The sequence below is a fragment of the Takifugu rubripes genome, chromosome 4 (assembly GCF_901000725.2).
Source record: "Takifugu rubripes chromosome 4, fTakRub1.2, whole genome shotgun sequence".
Taxonomy (NCBI): Eukaryota; Metazoa; Chordata; class Actinopteri; order Tetraodontiformes; family Tetraodontidae; genus Takifugu; species Takifugu rubripes.
This window is the reverse complement of record NC_042288.1, coordinates 8,015,372-8,034,457: the sequence shown is the minus strand read 5'-3', so window position 1 is coordinate 8,034,457 and position 19,086 is coordinate 8,015,372. Positions and strand designations below refer to the sequence as shown.

Sequence of the window (19,086 nt, the reverse complement as noted above, 5' to 3'; positions counted from 1 at the left end):
GTTTTATATTTATTTACACAGTTTGACTCCTGCAGAATCAAACAATTTAAAACCTGCCTAACTGTTTGGTTTATACAGCAAAAGTGCAACAAAGAGACCTATTCTGTGGTGAGAATGAGAAGAACAGCAACAGCCTGTAAAGACAGGAGAGTTAAAGGTTCTGTGGTGAAAGTTGTGGGGAAAATCTATAACCGAGAGAGGCAAAAGTGACTTTCAACTGTCAACCAAATGTCTAGGCTACCCTTAAAAGATGCCATTATTAGATTAGCGTGTGAAATTCGCCTATCCTAAAATAGATCTCTTGCTTTATTTCTTCTTCTTTAACATTTAAAGGTAAACTCCTGCTTGAATCTTGCAAATTAGGCATGTTTGATCTAAAATGGCTCAAAGTCAAATGCTTTTTTTTTCTTTTTTTTTTAAAATCAATACAGAAATTCCAGCTCAGCTTATTTTAGTGGCAGTCAGAAGGTTGAATGTGTGTCCACGCAGTTATTATGAAATTAATGGCACCAATATAACGATGAATGTCATTGTGTTATATGTCGTGCCCTTGGTGTTAGAAGGGAAGGATGCGACTCGGCCGGTACCCGCCATGTTAGAGGCGGGTAACGGCATAATGTAAAGCAAGGGTAACAACCATGTAGTGAGATCGCAGTGGGAATTTAGGTGTTTCCAGGAGATTCCAAGTTATCATTTGATCAACAAAGGTAATCCCATGAAGAAGTGGAGAGATTGACTGCCCCCTCTGCAGTAAATGCTTTAAATCTTCCTCGGGGCATTCTTAACACGTCCCACATTCACCTAAAAGTTTGCCGTTTTCCAGTCAAGTCCCCCGGGGGCTGAGCAGAGTGGGCGCCGCCGACAGTGACGCTCCTCCCGGGGCCTGAGCAGCGATTATTGTCGCTGTGAGCGGCTTCTTTTTTCCGGTATGCGGTTGAATCTCCGCAATGTGACCTCTGCGGGGTGCAAGTGCGCATTACAGTGTCAGAAAGTCTCGGTTCAAGTTTTGAAAGTGCCGTGTAGATTTCACCTTAAATGCCCTTCGCAATATGGCGCCAGACAGAGCAAAAGCTTCGTCCACAACTGCTCTATGAATAGGACAGCTTCATTCATGGATCTGAACCGGATTGTCATTACTGTTATTACTATTCCTCTTTTTGATGCCTCCTCCATGAAGGCTGTGTTTCGGCTGGAAAATTATAAGTAACAGCTCCAATGTTTCTTCTCCATTTGCAGATCACCTGTTGTGTGTTATTAATAATCACTGACTTCTTTTTGTCTTCTTTGTTCCTTTCTACAGCTGACAATGGGAGACATTGCAAAGGGAAAGAAAACTTTTGTCCAGAAGTGTGCCCAGTGCCACACTGTAGAGCAGGGGGGCAAGCACAAGACGGGCCCTAACCTCTGGGGACTGTTCGGACGAAAAACCGGTCAGGCAGAGGGCTTCTCGTACACAGATGCCAACAAGAGTAAAGGTCGGTGCAACAGTGACGCTTTAAATAACCCGCATTAAAGTTGTGGTGGCTCCACTTCCTGTTGTTTACCTCAAGTTCTTCACTTTTTAATAATTACCGCAGGAAAAAGATGGAGGAGGTCATTAAAATGCTCACTGATTGTCGGCGTCATCTTTTCCAGGTATTACTTGGAATGAGGACACCCTGCTGGAATATCTAGAGAACCCCAAGAAGTATATTCCTGGAACCAAAATGATCTTCGCCGGCATCAAGAAGAAGGGAGAACGCCAGGACCTGATCGCCTACCTGAAATCAGCAACCTCATGAAGGAGAGCCACGAAATAAATGTGCTCAAAATGTTACAGTTTAGTTTAGTTTGCACATGGAAAAGATTTGGTTTTGTGTTTAGTCATTTGTACATATATTTATTTATGTGACCTGGGGGTCAGAGAAGAAGATGCGAGTTACTGTTCAGTGGCTAAACATAAAACCAGTCTTCATGTTGTTGTTTTGTTGATTAATCTGGACTCAGCAGACCCAGTGACTGTATTTAAACTATGTACATCTAATTGGCTGTTTTTGGTGTAAACATCAGTCTGGTACATTCTACCTAGAAGAGCCATTTGGTATCAAATGAATTACTAAAATAAGTATATTAGACTAATGGATTTTAATTTTTAGTGCTAACCCTGCAGCTTTTGTTACAACTTGATTTTCTTTACACAGTCGCACAGTGTAAATATGTTACACTCCCTGTCTGTCTTGTATAATACAGCCAAATTTACTCATTCTATAGTTTCTCTTCTGAACGCTTTGGCCAACATATGCCGTCACATTTTCTGCCTGCTAACCTGGGACTGCCTCTGAGCGCCTGTTTTTACCTGCGGTACAGTTTCATTTTACTCTGCGTACGAGATGACATCATCTGCTGCTTTAGAGCTAAGAACTACACATAAATATTTCCCATTTTAAGGCCACAGACATGCTGATATCCATGTTGTGTGACTGACTGAACATCATTGGGAATCTTTTTTTTTTTTAGAAAAACTGTGAAAGGAAAGACCTGAAGGGAAGGAAGATTATATTAACCTGGTTTCACAGGCCTGAAAGGCTGTCCTTTAACTCATTGTACTGTAATTTGGCATACTGTATGCTCAAAAGGAATACTGTAATGTGATATGTGTGGTGTAGCCATGGAGAAGATGAAGAATTAATTAAAGAGAACACGCAGACAAGCGTTTCCTGATGGCTCATCTTGTTTAATGCTTTTTTTTCCTGTGTGATGTCAGCTGAGGGCAGATCAGGTCCTGATCCATGCTAAAACACCACCCACACACCCGTGTCTCCATCAAAGTTGAGTGTCCAGCAGAGACAGAGACCAGATCATCAGCCTGGATCTGCTCCCACAGGGCGCAGATGGAATTGTTTATGCTCTGAAGTCCTAAATTTATATGGATTTATTAACACCAAAGCTGCATGTGGTTTTGTTGTACGGCCCTGGTGGAGGCACTGGTTTTAAATGTGCCCTTTAAATAGCCTGTGGTGTCCGTAACGTGAGGAATCTCAGCCTCTTCGGGGGGAGGGGGCACTGGCCACACGAGTAGTCCTCAAAAAACAACAAAGAAATGTGGCAAATTTAAATCTATTTTCATTGGTAAGACAAAACTCCTCTGCTGTGAAGCTTTCCCCTTTGCTCCACCTTACTGGTGACCCTGAGGGCAACTGGGAAATAAATAGAAGCAAGAGGAACAAATGGTCGGACAGAGAGATCACAACCTCTGAAGCTGAAAATATAAAAACAGTGTCTTTACGAAGTGGAGAGCCACGAGAGAGTGCAAATGTAATCCTAAACTAATACCAAAGTGGTCCAGACGGCTTCAATCAATTAAATGTAATTTTAAAATGTCCTGGGTCCCTGTTGGGATTTCTGGGTTGTGTCTATCTTTGGCCTGCAGGGTGCGGTGTTGAGCACAATTGGGTGCAGCTGGCACTGCAGGTGGGCGCACCTGTAGGCAATTTACATCTTGCTGCCTATTTAAGCAGGTTGTGCCTGCCTGTCAGTGCCGGGGGGTCCTGTTCGTGTGTGGTGTCTGTTCGTGTTGGGAGCTTGTTTGGGTTCCTTGGTGTTGGCTCCTGTTCCTGTGTTCCTGTTGCCTTGGAGGGTCGCTCCTATTCCCGTGCTTCCGGTTTCCCTGGAGGACCGCTCCTGTTCCTGTGTTCCTGTTGCCCTGGAGGGCCACTCCTGTCCCCGAGCTTCCAGTTTTCCTGGAGGGCCTCTCCTGTTCCGTGTCTCCTGGAGGACCGCTCCTGCTCCCCTGCAGTCTAGGAGGACTGCCTCTGCCCTCAGGGTCTCGGGGCACGTTCGTGAGGCGAGCGTGTCGCGCCGGACTCCCGGGTCCTCGCCGGTCCAGAAGGACTGCAGCCGTTTGAGGACTCACCGGTGTTCCGAGTTCCCGGCAGTCCAGGGGGACTGCGTCTGGTTCGGGGACTCGCCGATGGACCTGGGACGGGCGGACGCTGCCTCCCGATCCCCATGCGGTCCAGGAGGACTGTTTCTGTTGATGTGTGCGCCCCTTCCCTGTAAATAAAGCCCTTGACTTCTCCACCACTGTGTCCTGGCCTGCGTTCGGGTCCGCTACCACAATGTATCGTAACAGTCCCATTGAAATATTGAAGTCAGATATGCTGCATAGACCTAAATGCCATATTTACAGTACATAAAGTAAAAGCTCCACTGACCTTGGCAGAAGTCAGAGTAGCGTCTCTTTTCAACTGCTTTCAATTCTTAACCTGTAACACAAAAAATGTAATAAATACTTTTCTGACAATTTTGAGACCCAGATCTGTCATAATTTTACATACCCTCTTAGAATGTACATTAATATATTGTATTCTATATCAGCCCCTGGTTTTAAAACTCTGACATTATTTAAATTAAATTATTTGGATTTATCACGCCACCCTTTAGGTGCTGCAGTTATATATATGGCCAGAAGATGGCAGCATTGGCCATATTTTAAATAACTATAAAACTTCACATTACAAAAATTTCAGATGACGAGTTTCAGATGATTTTTTCATTCATAGAGGTAACTTTCTTATGTGTCCATCACAATGCTAAAACACGCACTTTACATTTGATTCATTTGGCAGATGGCTCTGTCCAAAGCGCCTTACAGTGACCTTTATTTCCATTTCCTCCACTGTCTTTTCTAATCTGGTTGTGTTCCGTTCTTTAGTCTTTGGTGTCACCAGAAATGAAATCTAAGATACACGGTGATGGGTTACCATCCGCATCTGTGGACTACTGATGTGGACATGCTAAATTTAAGGTTACAGATGATTTTCCGGCCAGTGATGGGAAAGAAAACAGAAAATCCCTTCAGTGATTCCGTTCCCAAACATTCCTGATGAAAGTCAACGGTCACACTCTGGTCCTGACCTGCAAAGTTTCCATGAGAACGGAGATGTTTTTTTTTTATTATTTCTACCTACCTACTGTAGATATCCTGGCTCAACTTTAAGTGAAACTGGGTGTCATCTTAAATTTATTAATTTCAGACCATTAATTAATATGTAAATCTACAGAAAACTAGTAAGGCAATATATTACTTGGAGGTACTCAGAAATACTTTCACAATCTATTTTAGTGATTAAATAATCAATTTTCTTTGCAGTCATTTGCCATCTGATTAGCCCTGGACTGTTATCTGCTAAGATTCCCATTTTCAAAAAGTACAGCTGCATGAATTATATAATAAAGAACTGCTTCCTGTAATTTCTTTCTGCTGACAAAACACAATAGAGATTGAACACGAGAGTTTATGTGTAACACATACACAGACATATACAGACATATACAGCATTCATGCCTCTGTATTAAGGAGTAATAAATAGGAAATAGTGATAAATATCGCTGGGATGCTTTAAAAACAGGAGGCACATGTGAGAAATTTAAAAATAGCTGTTGAGCAGAAAACGAGTGAAAAGATATTCATGTAAAATGTGGTGGATATTTATGTTTTATATTTATTTACACAGTTTGACTCCTGCAGAATCAAACAATTTAAAACCTGCCTAACTGTTTGGTTTATACAGCAAAAGTGCAACAAAGAGACCTATTCTGTGGTGAGAATGAGAAGAACAGCAACAGCCTGTAAAGACAGGAGAGTTAAAGGTTCTGTGGTGAAAGTTGTGGGGAAAATCTATAACCGAGAGAGGCAAAAGTGACTTTCAACTGTCAACCAAATGTCTAGGCTACCCTTAAAAGATGCCATTATTAGATTAGCGTGTGAAATTCGCCTATCCTAAAATAGATCTCTTGCTTTATTTCTTCTTCTTTAACATTTAAAGGTAAACTCCTGCTTGAATCTTGCAAATTAGGCATATTTGATCTAAAATGGCTCAAAGTCAAATGCTTTTTTTTTCTTTTTTTAAAAAAAATCAATACAGAAATTCCAGCTCAGCTTATTTTAGTGGCAGTCTAAAGGTTGAATGCGTGTCCACGCAGTTAAACGGACAGGTCGTCCGCTCTTGTTCGGCTGCTGGTGCCGCTGGTTCTGCTGAATCTCCGCTTGTCTTTCTGATTGTGAGCGCCGCTGGGGCAAAGCAAGAGCCTGTCGGAGCCTCCATTTTGGATCTGTGAACAGCTGATCTCCCTGCTGCCGGGACCGTAGCGACTGTTGTCGTTCCTCAGGTAGGGGTCGTCCTGGATCTGACTGGGGTTGGTCTTCTGCCATCCGTGTGAGTAGCAGCCCATCTGCAGGAGGGTGGCCTCCTCTACGGCGGCGGCTATTTTGTGCTTCTCGGTGGCCATGTTCTCTGAGTTCTGTTGGTGTGCCAGGTGGTGGTTGGGGAACGCAAGAGGAAGGAAGTGTGTGGAGCCCATCATGCACTGGCTGAATTCTGGAGGTGGGGTGGACTGTGGTGGAGGGGACAGAGAGACCTGTCGGCCTAGCGAGGTCTTGTTAGCCGCCGCCGTCTTTCTGCTAAACAAGTGCCTGCAGAGGATGTTTAGCAAACATTATCTGACACAACCGGCACAAATGAGGTTTGCATCCTTGAAGCTCAAAGCTCATTTAGCGGTCCTACCTACAGCAGTGCCTCCACGCCAGGTGTTGCAGCTCCAGCACGCTGAGGACCAGAGAAACACCGGAAACGGCCAGCATGAACACAATAAAGACATTTTTCTCTGTTGGCCTGGAGACATAACAGTTCACAGGATGAGGGCACGGCCAGGCCTACAACACAGAGAAGTGGGCGAGAGTGTAAAAACCGAGCTGTGTTTTACACTTGACAATGAAGAACTTTCTGTTTTTACCTTGCAGACATACAGAGGATTAAGGAAGATCCCGTACATTAAATACTGGAGAGTGAGAAACACCACCTGTGGAGGGGCAGCAATCATTTTATCAGGCAGAAGTCACACCTTTGGGCTGCAACACAGCTGCTCTTTCACTGCTGGACATACCTCCATGACGCTTCGTATCAGTATACTCAGCACATAGGTCTGTAGTAGCGCTCCCCTCAAACGCAAGCGACCTCCACCCTCTTTCTCTCCGTGCTTCTCCACTTCTCTCCCACCTTTCTCATCTTCTTCCCCACTGTCATTTCCTCGTCCGCCGCCGCCCGGGTCCTCCTCTCCCCCTCTCCCCTCCCCGCCTCCCTCCTCCCGGCTCCTCCTCTTCTCCTCCCTGCGGACCCTGTGCATGGCGTGACCCATGTAGATCAGGCTGGGCGTGGACACAAACACAATCTGCAGCACCTGAAACAGAAGGATGAAAGGTTTCATCAAGCCTGATGCGCTTGCTTAGCGTCCGTTAGCTTCCAGGCTGCTGCAACTCTGACTCAAACTCCAGTGGCTTTATTGGTTTTGCTTAGATGGTGGCGTGCATTTCTTTATTTACCCAGTATCGTATATGTGCTATTGGGAAGGCTCGGTCATAACAAACGTTCTCGCAGCCTGGCTGTTCTGTGTCACAGTTGAAATCTTCTTGCTCGTCTCCCCATGAGGACTCGGCGGCGGTCCCCAGCACAAGGATCCGGAAGATAAAGAGGATGGTCAACCACACCTGTGGAGCAAAAATGAACAAGTTAGAAAGGAGATGTTCCCGAAATGCTGCTGAAGATGACCTGTGAACAATATCATCGCCAGATTTTAGTGTTTTGGTGTCTATTTGCCTTTTTTGATGATTTCTGCATAGATGTACTGTATGTTTTTGTTCTTATGCCACACCTTTCCAACAGAGGTGGAATGCTCCTGCACCTCCTCCAGGAAGTTCCCCAGTAAGCTCCAGTCTGCCATGACTGTTTGGACTAGTCTTCTTTTTTCAGCTCACCTGGTCGTCTGTGACTTGCGCAGGTATCGAACGCACCTGCAGAAGAGCACACAGGTATCGTATATATTGTTTGTATTAAGGCTTATAAAACAAATTAGTACAAGAAAGGATGACGAATGTATAATGGGAAATAGCTGTAACCACAGATTTTAACCAGGTTAAGCTGAGCATCAGTTGTGACTTTTACTTATTTTGATGTAATTTCTTGTGACTATAACATGTCTGGCTGACGTTCTGTGACTGTAGTTACAATGTTTGCTTGTCTGCTTGACCTCCCTGGACCCACTCCTCCCCACTCTTGAGCCTGTCTATAAAAATGACTGTGCCCTCGTCTTATATTAGCTGCACTCTTGGTTCTCACACTCCCATCAGTCTGTCTCAGGGGAAGGAAAAGTCAACTGTAAACACACAGTTGGTAAAGTCTTGAGTGTATACAGTACATATTCCTAGTTTATTCCTCTAAAGGCCATTAAAAACACAGGAAAGAAACTGCAATTCTTAATTCCTGAGCAGCTATTTGTCGTCAGAGAGGATGCAGTTTCTTGATCAACTGACTAATGATGTCTGGAATTTGTTTGATTTCTTTTTTAGGCTGAGTTGTGTCTCACCGATAGACAAACGAGTGTAGTTTGGGAAGGAAATGCAGGCTTTATTAATGCGTCTTATGTTTGTTGTCGCTCCGGGTGAAGGCTGAGGCTGCGCCGAAAGTGAGCGATCAAACGCCACCTTCTTTAACAAAAGAGGACAGAACATCTCCAGAGGCGGGTGCTGCTTTAGCACATGTTTAGAGATTGCTGTCGATAAGGTTGTGTGATTTTTTGGGATCATTTTCCCTCGTTGGTCCATTCGGCACCCACCAGTGTCTGTTTTGAAGGATTCCCTTCACGATGCCGTCAAAATAAAGTAGAACTAGGAATTTTACAAATTGTATCTCAGTGTGCTTTAAAGACCCGTCCCTTCCTGTTTGTGTGTATTTGGGTGTGTGTGCATCGTTCAAAAGTGCTCCCAGAGTCATTAATAACAATATTACTTCCCTGTATAGACTTTCGCCTGACCTTTAGAGACGTGTTCTTTTTGCTGCTTATCAGCACTCAAGTATTGTTTTTCATCCTGCCTCTACACACACACACACACACACACACACACACACGCACATGCACGCACACACACACACACACACACACACAAAGGTCTGAGAATGTTTTCAGTCTGATAATGACAATTAATCCTCAGTCTCACTCAGCTAAATCTGCTAATAAGCTAAAACGTGGATGAAAGGCTGCAATAATTCAGAAACATACATGTTAAATATTGGCCTTTAAAAAAAATTGATATCACAATAAAACCAGAATACAGAGGAAACAAACAGAAATATCATTCATGAATTTTAAAGTAGAACAGGCTAAAAGAGGACAGAAACAAAGAATAAACTCAGAAATGCTCTGTAAGAATTAAAAAGCAGGAGGAAAAATAGTGTATGTATAGCATAAAAACGCATTAAATATTTTAGGAAAACCCAACCACAATCCTGGCAGCCAAAGGGAGGCACGAGAGGTCCAAAAATTAATTAGATTTAATTAAAAAATCAACTTTTGTCACAGTGTTGGAGGAGAAGAATGTTTTTAAGAGAATATCAGAGGAGGCCGATATTATCAAAGCTGACACCAGATGTCAGCCTGCAGACTTTAATCATTCACGCTTTTGTGTAACAACTGTGCTTATGAAACTTGATTTAATACAGTTCATCCAAAAAGGTTCAGGCAGAATGTCAAAATCTGGTTTGTAACCATTAAATACAACATTAAAGTGACAACCATACCTTGGTCACATGACTCAGGGACTGAAAAGCATAACACTTATGACCCTAAAATTCAGCATTTAATAATATAGATAAAAAGGTAACAACAATCATATTTTAACTGATTTTGATAGTTCTAAAGAGCTCCTGCATTATTCAGTTAAGGTTGCGGCTTCTTCTCTGGTTTTAAGTGTGCCGTACATTCAAGGGGGGGGGGGGCTCTACAGATTTGATCCTTTAATATGGAAAATAATGACGGTTACTCAGTCATTGATGGTCGATGATCAGACAAATGTGAGCGAGGCTGAGCGTTCAGCACAGGCCTCGGACGGAAAGGCCTCCATCACAAGAGTGTTATCCAAGATTTGAGCGAGGGGAAAATAATTCATTTGACTGAATACTGCTTTGTAATTGCATAGGTATAAAAGTGAGTGTTTCTCTTACTGTGCTCTGATACGCTCATTAAATTATAGTCAAAACTCATTTGAACTGCATTCTTTGGCTAATTACAACACAACTACTAACAGTTGTTATTGTATATATCGGTTGTTACAAAAATGCTTTTAAATTTGCATAAAATTCTGTTGTTGGAGGTGTTCATTTCAATTTTGTTAAACTTACCTGGGTTCAAGAAGCATCTATATCAACACATTACCTGATTTTAGAGGCAGGAAAACTGCAGCCCAGGAAGTCTTGTCACAGCTGGATTAAGTGGCCACTTTCCTCTCTTGTCTGTGGTGACTGATGGCTGAGGCGTGTCCCAACACCTCTTCGCACTGATCTACGGCGGTCTGGTGTCAGAGGAGAGGTCAGATGAGGGCAGGAAGCTGGCGTTCCGTGCGTCGTTGTCCGGCTTGAGATGCTAAATATGAGCGCGGAGGTGAAACCGTTCGGCTGGTGTGGAGGCATGAGCAGCAGAAAAGTTTGTGTCTGTGCTGATATGCACCACAATGAAGTTGGTACCAGCCCCCCTACCCCCCCTCTCCCTTTCTCTCTCGCTCGGTCCCTTGCTGTCTCCCTCCCCCATAACTCCATCGTCTACATCTACAGAGGAAGTGGGCCTTGCTGCCTGTTATTCAGCTCTTGTGTACGTGAATGTGCATGTTTGTGGTGTCTGGCATCTAAAGGAAGTTAGATATTGTATTAGGACACAATGGATGCAGGTCCTAATCTAAGTGCCATTCTTTTTATGCCTTCAGACATACATTCAGTGTTACTAGAACACTCAGTTTCAGATTGAGTGTTGCCAAACGATCAGTCAGCAATTGTTTCTGTTCCCATCACTCTGGGCTCAAGATTAAGGAAATGGAAGAATTAGCTCCATGAATTTGGAACAAGGGCTTTTGACTTGGCTCCGCAAACCTGATTCGACTTGATTTTTTAAAGTAAGAAGAAGTAAAAATGAATATTTGTTACCTTTCGGCCCTTTGATAAATCTGTATTTTGCAGTTACTCAGACAGTTAATGTCAATTTTCTGCAACGTTCTGGATTATGTACTCATGCTTAGATTTGGAGTTTGTTGTGGGTTTATGTGCAAATTAAGTGCTTGATTATAGCCCTGAAAGTCTGATTACTGGGAGAAAGAGGGACATTTCTATTTGTTGTCCCTTCCCAGTTTATGGATTATGCAAGAATTTTCATCTTTGACCATTTAATTGACCCCCAACAATCTTTAACAGCATCCACAGCTTCCAGTGATCTCTCTAAGTGTAGGGATGTGGACTGTTTTAGCTCCCCTCTTCCTTAGGCCGGGAACATTGAAATAGGAATGACTATTCTGTTGAGTTGCTCTAACTGAGATATTTGACAAATTCCCTCAAAACATGCAGCGTGTCCCAGAATCAGAGCTTGAAGTGAAATAAAGAAAATGAACTTTTTTTTTGGCCAGGAGCTTTGTTATTTAGAAATGGGGCAATTGATAGAGACTGGGACGATGTCCCGGACAACTTGTGATAGTGTCAAATGTTTCCCTCCAGGCACCTCTCTGTGTATGTGTCGTACAAATGATCAAAATTCCCCTCGATTCATCCCAGATAGCAGCTATCCCATGTGACACTTACAAAAAAGAAACACGCCGAGGCCCAGGAGATAACCAATAGCTGCCGCTGATCAGTTTCCTGTTGCACTCCTTCGTTCTCTGTGGTCAGATGTGATTGATAAAGAAAGAGTTGATCATCTTCTGGATGAGGTGGTTAAAACCCAAACTGCATGTATGAAATCAAAACAACTTCCTCTTGAATGTAGAAAAGCTGCTATTGTTCAATAAAAGAGCACCAGAGCTTCTATAGTAACAGGGAGAAGATTCCTCTAGATGCAGCATTTCCATCACAATAACGGTGCAAAAGCTGTTGCGGCTAAAGAACTCATCTGTTTGCCTTCAGTCAGTCCTTATAACTTTTAATCCAAATAAGAAAAAAGAAAGAAATGCATGAGGCCCCGAGGTGATGGGAATGTCGGTTTCACGACTTGCAACTCATGACCCCTTCATTACAACTCGCCTTTGAAGAACCAGCATATCTTCTTCTCCCCGCCATTGAGCAACAAGGTTGTATCTTCCTAAGTGAGGGTTTCATCTTGTTCAAAACAGATTCTGATTTGTGTAAAGCATCACAACAACGCTTTTTTGAAGCCACCTGTCAACCTTGAGAACTTTTCTGCAGGGGGCTGGCATCAATATTGTCCTCTGTAGTCTGGTTTTAAATTTATTTCAAAAGATTTATGTCTACAGTGTTGACCTCTAGTGCTTACAGATGATTTCTACTGTTGTTACATCTAAAAACGGATTGATTTACACATTTTCTGTTGCAAACATACGAAATTGGTTTTGCTCATCATTATGGTCCCGCACCAGCAGCGGTCCTGCCTCACTGATAGATCAGAATCTAATTTAAATCACCAAACCAGCACCCTCCCAACACAGAGAAATGGAATCAGCATCGTAATCCTTTGCAGATCGCGCTGTTTCCTCTAATCTGTGTGAAGGAAACGCTGAAAAGTTCCACTAAAAGATACCGTATCTGCCGTGCGTTACAGTGAAACTAGAATAGACTTTTATGGACTTTTATTTTGCTCTATTTTGCATTTTCTTCAAGCTACATAAAACACATAAATAAAACAACACAAATGTGCAAATATATAATAATGTTTTATTCCTGGAGCAGCCAGGATCACTCATAATGAGAGTCAAAACAGTCCTGGCCCTTCAAAACATAGACCCCAATAGACCCCAACAAAGTGTGTGCTGTGGTATCTGGGACCAAGATATTAGCAGCAGATCCTTCTGTTGTCAACATTAGACATAGAATAAACCGCACCGCGGGCAAAATGGAGGGTTTAGGACTTCAGCTCACACGTATATTCGTGCTGTTTGGGGGACTTTCGAACCACGTGATGTGAAGTTTAGGAAAAAGAAGACGATCTGTCTGATTAAAGGGCTAAAACCTTCACAGAAGTGTGTGGCGGAGCCTGTGATTTAAAACCTAGGTGTTCACTGAGGTTTATCGTCAGATGAAAGTCATGTGTTCCATGATTAAAGAAATATTCACATTGACTCTTCTCATTGTCTCCTCAACATGTGAACAGAGACTCATTCACTTGCTCCTATCATCCTGGCTGCTGCTCTCACACCTATGTGTTAGTGAGTGTGCGTGTGTGTGTGTGTGTGTGTGCGCGCGTGCCTGTGTGCATGACACCTTCGTATCAATAAGCACAGGGCTCCAATGAGGAACAACATGCCATTCCTTAAAAGAAGTCACCACTGGAGATGCACAAAAGCACAAGTGCACATGCACGTACACTCACACAGACACACACACACACAGACACACACTCACAAACACACACAGAGAGACGTGAACTCTGCACAGTCTGATGCCAGACTTATAATACACTGGCGTTGCAGCACACACCATGAAGGTCGGTTTATCTCAACCTTCGCACGTCCTCTGACACACAGTTAACTGCTGTGAGGAAGACAAAGGGAGAGAGTGGAAAAGAGACAGAGACAGAGACAGAGACAGAGGGAGAGAACAACACTTGGAGGTAGAGGAGACGAATTAGTTTTCATACTGTATGATTCCAAAACCATTCTGTCATAACCATTTTGATTCTGGACAGAATGTAGTGATATTATGATGATGACATCATTTTAGCTCATCTGTGTTAATCATAGACATATAAATCTAAAAATTGTGAATGTATATTCTTTTCATGTATATTCACCTAATTTATATTAATATTAACCTTTGGGTTAACTTGCTGCGTTAATAATGTCTGCCCCCTGGTGGCCACAGTGTAACAGCAACCGACTGAAACGTCATTGAAAAGTTTGAAAGTTCACTTTTGATGTCTAAAAACACCATGATCAACTTAATCTGCTAAAATTGAACGTAAAAGCCCAACATAGCAGAAAACTGTAACAGTGCAAATAAACCCCATATCTATTTGTGTACTGTTCTATTTTCATTCATCATTTCCTCAAATATGTATAGTAAATTTTTAATATTTTAATTTCAATAATTCATCCTACACCAGGATAATGTTTCGTTTCTCTCTATAATTACCCAGTCAAGCTTCTGAAAAACAAGAGTGACTTTGTTTTGGGCTCATTCAAGCCTCAAAGTTCAAACATATGTCAGAAAATGTCAACAGGTTCTGCACGGCGCGTTTATCAGACACCGACGAAACGTCTTCTCCCCCCTCATCACGGTATCACTGCCTGGACATGTCAGCTGGGCGTGTGGCTCCAACTAAGGACAGCTGCTCTCATTTCTCTGCCTCCATCCCCCCTTCATCCCCCTTCCTCCCCCCCCTTCTCATCTCCTTTTCTTTGTAGTTCACATCTTGTCTGACTCCAGAAGAAAGCAGACATCCTCTCTCATGGTTGGTCTCATTGAATCTCCTGAGCTAAACGCATCCACACTGATGATTTTGACATTGGATGAATTTCCTGCCTGACCTCAGCTCATCGGATTCTCTGATTGCTTCAAAGATTTGCTGGACTACAGAGCAGCACTGTGTTCCTGCTGCATGGCACGGTAATGTTCTTATTGATAGAAAGTAGTGCAGCATGAAGAGTTTTGCATTCATAGCTGATTTGAAAGTGTAAAACAGTTTCTTGAGGGTGAATAAGTTACTTTGACTCCAGTTTACAGCATATTGATGGATTTTGTCTCCTTTCCTGTGCAGATGCTGACGTCCTGCACGCTCCTGCTCACTCTGCTCCTCTGCTCTTCTCCTGCATCCTCCTCTCCTCTGATGAAGGTAAACTCTAGTGTAACACGTTCTCAGGAGGGATTTATTTTTAAATGATTATGGCTCTATTTTCATTACTTTAAGAAAGATAAGATTAATGATGCAAAGGTTGGGTCATTTGCATCATCACTGCAAGAACGTGTGTACCAATTATAAACTTGGGAATTAGATAAAAGTATTGTACAACAATATTGTGCATGTAATATTTTTCATACATGAATGTTGTATTATTATAGGTATTATTACTATATACAAATGAACTTGTGTATGTCATTTAAACTAACCAAAAAAGGGAAAAAAATGCATCTTTCTATTTTTCAGCAATCAGCATCAACACTGTTGCATTTATGTTTTAAAACTGTTTTTAAATCTCACCTTTTGAACAGTTGTAAAAGTCTTGTTTGGTGCTAAACTGAACTAAAAGAAGTACAGCCTTTTAGCAGCAATAATACCTTTCCAGCAACACTGAAATGAGAGCCTTCTGATGGTGACCTACAGAAACATGTAGGTAGAATACTTGGAAACAAGTGCCAGCAGGTATTCTGACTCAGGTCTTAAACATGTCCAGTGATGGAATTTTCATGTAATTTTCCACTTAAATCCATCATGGGCCATCACAGCAGAAGAAGACTGCTGTTGACCTCTAGCTTTTGACAGCACGAAAGAGGAATAATCTGGTACATCCCTATCTGTGTATTTTTCACATCTTTTATGCGGAGCAGCTTCAAATATGAATCTATGTTTTTCTATGCATATGGTAAACATGATGAATGAAATTTGTGAAAAAAAGAAGAAAATCAAAGGATTGGAGATTGATGTCATACCTATACACAGTCAGCAGGCCCTGTGTATCATTTGTCTGCAGCAACACACACACACACACGCACACACGCACACACACACACACACACAATAGGAACATCTGTTGTCTCATCTCCAGCTGACATCTGCTCCACTGCAAACCTGCTGTTAGTAACCAGCTGACTGTTGTCCCTCTGTATGTGTGTGTGTGTGTGAGAGAGCGTATTTGTATATGTGTGTTTATAGGTGTAAGACTCTTAACTGTAATATACAAAGCTTTATGGCACTGAACAAAGAGGATGATTTAAAAATGCTAACAGGATGTTGAAAATGCATCTGATCAAGTGCAAACGTGTGTGTGTGTGAGTGTGTGTATGTGTGTGTGTGTGTGTGAGTGTGTGTGTGTGTGTGTGTGTGTGAGTGTGTAAGCATGTATGCGTTGGGCTTTCTGACCTGCAAATTAAGAGGAATGCCTGCTAAAAGTGGTGCACCGTTTATTTCCAGTGTTTGGTTATTTCAGTTTTTCGCTTACGTAAACTCCATTTTCACTAAGTTCAACCTATACAAATACATTTGTGAATTTTAACTTTAGTACTTTTAAACAAATCTACTTATACTGTTTCAAACTGCAATGTAATGCCAAGTATCATTACATGTAGGCTATCACCACATATACATTCAGACTCTTAGGTAAATAGTCTTCCTGTCTTGTTCACTTTTAATTTATTGGCATAAATACCATTGATTTTACTTGCATATTATATTAGATAATTTTACAATTTAAATTAGTTAAATTAAAGTTAGTACCAGTACATGTGTTTATACATATATGCATATAAGTCAGGCCTGTGGTCCGCCCGCAGGCGTGCAGGCTTTTGATATTCAAAACAGAGCGTGGCTCTCCCAGTGGGAGGTCAAAGGTCACCATCTGGATTGTGAAGTGCACACACTTGTCATTTCCTTGCATTGTTGTTCATTCATTCAAATGCATTGTGCATTCTCTCACTCTCAGGAAGAGTCCGTCTGTGCCAGAACAGAGTGTGGAGCCGGTCGAGAGTGCGTCCCAAACAACCGAGGAGAATCGGTCTGTCGCTGCTTACAGGTTGGGTTACCAGTGGTTACTCATAAACACAACAATATCAATAAACCACTTCAATTTCAATACCCTACATCAGAGGCACAAACACAAAAGCTAAAAGCACAGTGTGCTAACCAATATATTTAAATATAACACAGACAATAAAAAAACAAAACATGAATGAATGATTTCACACAAAATATCAAAACGGAGGAATAAATATATTCACAGAAAAGAAAATTAAACTATTAGATATACAAAAGATTTAAAAAAAATCTTCATTTAATTTGCACTTAAGTTGAATAAATCATCTTTATTAGAGGAAATGTAGCCCTTCTCTTGTGCATTTCCCCTGCAGCGATGTGGTGAGAGAGAGAACTGGGTGTGTGGCAGTAATGGCAAATCCTACAGGAACCACTGTGAGCTGCACAGAGAAGCCTGTCTCACACAGACCAAGATACACACAGTCCACCAGGGACACTGTCAGGGTAAATACTGGATGGATGGATGGATGGATGGATGGATGGATGGATGGATGGATGGATGGATGGATGGATGGATGGATGGATGGATGGATGGATGGATGGATGGATGGATGGATGGATGATGGATGGATAAAAAGTCTATTGACTGTTTATAATGACATTTTTACAGATGAATCCATACGGATTACTTAAAGTGCTCCCTGTGATCATGTGTAAATGTGTCCTTTGTCCCTGTCTCCAGAGAACCCCACAAAGAGAGACGTGAGCCCCAGTAAGACTCTTAATCTTGTCCCCAAACTTTAAATCATTTTCTTTGCTTCTAGTTCACAGTCATTAACTGCACAGCCTTGCACTGTTATTTTACTTAACTTGTATTCTGGTGTGCTTGTGGAGTTGTGTGCTTCCTGTCTGATCGCGATTGGTTAAGACAGAGAGTGATCCAGTGGATTCAAGAGGAGGTAAAATCTGACAGCCCGGCCTCGAATGTCTCGTCAGCCAATGAGCTTCTGCACATGTACTTCAAGGTCAAACCTTCACAGTTTTCTGAAAGCCTCGGTCCATTTGCAGAGTTTAACTTATTTCTGTCATTGTAACTGACTCTAAAAGGCTGTGATGTGTTTGTGTGTTACAGACATATGACAATGGGGATTCAGAGCTTGATTCCAAAGAATTTCTGAGCTTTCTGAAGCATAACGAGACTGCGCTTCACCTCACTTACTCAAAAAATCTGGAGACTAACGCACTACTGAGGTGCGTGTGCAGTCAAGGCATCACATTTTGTGGCAAATAAGTAGACCCATATTCTGAATACATCACTGACATCCGTGTTCTGATGTTTTGGTTGAAGTGCTGGTTTCGATTGCTCCTTCTGTCCCTCAGATCTCTGTGCGTTGATGCTCTGATTGAGCTTTCTGATGAAAATGCAGACTGGAAGCTGAGTTTGCAGGAATTTGTCAACTGTCTGACTCCCACCTACCACCCCTATGAAAGAAGTAAAGACACCTTCACTATTAACTCCCACAATATTTAATTTTACATTTAGTATTTAATTGCTGTGAGAACATGCATTTGTATCTACAACCTGTCAAGCATATAAAAATAGCCATACAGTTGCTTTTTCCGACACATTTATCTGCACGTTTTGTTCCATTGGTGCATAAAGAATGTGCTCTGGAAGATGAAGTGTTTGAAGATGGGGCTGAAACTCAGATGGAGTGTAACAAGTGTGTGTGCGCCTGTGGGAACTGGGTTTGCACTGCTCTGGCCTGCAGTGGTGGGTTTGTACCCGTACGTTTATGGTGCAGAAATGCTAAAGGAATGGGTTTCACCTTTTTTTTCTTCTGCCTCCCAGGAGAGCATCACAGTCAGGAGTTGGCTGGGGAAGGAGGAGAGGAAAAAGAGATGACAGAGGAAGAGTGGAGTAGGAGAGTGGCTGAACTTAAAGCTTTACAGGTACAATAGCATTATCTTTCATTTATCATTCCCCTTCAATTGCAAGAGGAACCTATCCTCTGTGTTTCCTTAAACTGTTTGATAAATTGACCTATTATTTAATTTTTTCTACATTATTTAACAGGAGAACTTTGCCTTGGAGACCTAATGCCAGAACTTTGGGGCCGCTGTCAAGTAGAAAAATTCTTTTGGATATCAAGAAAATGTCATTGCAGTTATACTTTGTGGATTTAAAGTGTTATATTGTTCTATTGCATAAAGGTTTCTATGGGTTAGGAGTTTACAATGTCACAGTTTTCTAGCACTGTTACAGAAATTTGTAAAAATAAAAATAAAAAAAATAAAAAAAGATATTTAACATGTAAAACTGTCAAGATCTAAAATTACTTATAATAAATTTCTTATTTAAACTTAAATTGGCTGATT

The 19,086-nt window shown here is 42.0% G+C and overlaps 3 protein-coding genes across 4 annotated transcripts; 2 read left to right on the top strand and 1 right to left on the bottom strand.

Moving 5' to 3' along the window:
- The first annotated feature begins 1,300 nt into the window (after positions 1-1,300).
- LOC101079811 (cytochrome c) lies at positions 1,301-2,705 on the top strand. Its single transcript, XM_003963802.3, has 2 exons — positions 1,301-1,475; positions 1,636-2,705. Exons 1-2 carry the CDS (start codon positions 1,307-1,309, stop codon positions 1,779-1,781), a joined length of 315 nt encoding a protein of 104 aa, XP_003963851.1. The 5' UTR covers positions 1,301-1,306; the 3' UTR covers positions 1,782-2,705.
- A 3,187-nt stretch (positions 2,706-5,892) lies between these two features.
- Positions 5,893-7,828, bottom strand: LOC101068681 (gap junction alpha-5 protein-like). The gene is made up of 6 exons (XM_029834852.1): positions 7,690-7,828; positions 7,361-7,525; positions 6,925-7,218; positions 6,775-6,840; positions 6,546-6,694; positions 5,893-6,454 (listed from the first exon to the last, which is right to left on the bottom strand). The coding sequence occupies exons 1-6, from the start codon at positions 7,756-7,758 to the stop codon at positions 5,965-5,967; spliced, it is 1,233 nt and encodes a 410-aa protein (XP_029690712.1). The 5' UTR covers positions 7,759-7,828; the 3' UTR covers positions 5,893-5,964.
- Positions 7,708-19,071, top strand: LOC101068904 (follistatin-related protein 1-like). 2 transcript variants are annotated; one of them, XM_011603066.2, is made up of 13 exons: positions 7,708-7,846; positions 14,426-14,472; positions 14,582-14,627; positions 14,779-14,853; positions 16,658-16,747; positions 17,082-17,211; positions 17,450-17,479; positions 17,602-17,732; positions 17,840-17,958; positions 18,088-18,200; positions 18,371-18,481; positions 18,560-18,660; positions 18,785-19,071. In XM_011603066.2, the coding sequence occupies exons 4-13, from the start codon at positions 14,779-14,781 to the stop codon at positions 18,806-18,808; spliced, it is 924 nt and encodes a 307-aa protein (XP_011601368.2). In that variant the 5' UTR covers positions 7,708-7,846; positions 14,426-14,472; positions 14,582-14,627; the 3' UTR covers positions 18,809-19,071. The 2 variants fall into 2 exon arrangements, with proteins under 2 accessions (XP_011601368.2, XP_011601367.2); XM_011603065.2 differs by having other exon boundaries at positions 14,554-14,627.
- Positions 19,072-19,086: the final 15 nt, after the last annotated feature.

Bases quoted from the DNA above. Each gene is read 5' to 3' on its own strand.
- LOC101068681 (XM_029834852.1), bottom strand. From the start codon at position 7,758: ATGGCAGACTGGAGCTTACTGGGGAACTTCCTGGAGGAGGTGCAGGAG. The intron at 6,695-6,774 runs GTAAAAACAGAA...TCTGTGTTGTAG, and splicing joins ATCCTCTGTATGTCTGCAAG to GCCTGGCCGTGCCCTCATCC. The intron at 6,455-6,545 runs GTAGGACCGCTA...CATCCTCTGCAG, and splicing joins GCGTGGAGGCACTGCTGTAG to GCACTTGTTTAGCAGAAAGA.
- LOC101068904 (XM_011603066.2), top strand. From the start codon at position 14,779: ATGCTGACGTCCTGCACGCTCCTGCTCACTCTGCTCCTCTGCTCTTCT. The intron at 17,480-17,601 runs GTAAGACTCTTA...GTGCTTGTGGAG, and splicing joins AAAGAGAGACGTGAGCCCCA to TTGTGTGCTTCCTGTCTGAT. The intron at 18,482-18,559 runs GTGGGTTTGTAC...TCTGCCTCCCAG, and splicing joins CACTGCTCTGGCCTGCAGTG to GAGAGCATCACAGTCAGGAG.
- LOC101079811 (XM_003963802.3), top strand. From the start codon at position 1,307: ATGGGAGACATTGCAAAGGGAAAGAAAACTTTTGTCCAGAAGTGTGCC. The intron at 1,476-1,635 runs GTCGGTGCAACA...CATCTTTTCCAG, and splicing joins AGATGCCAACAAGAGTAAAG to GTATTACTTGGAATGAGGAC.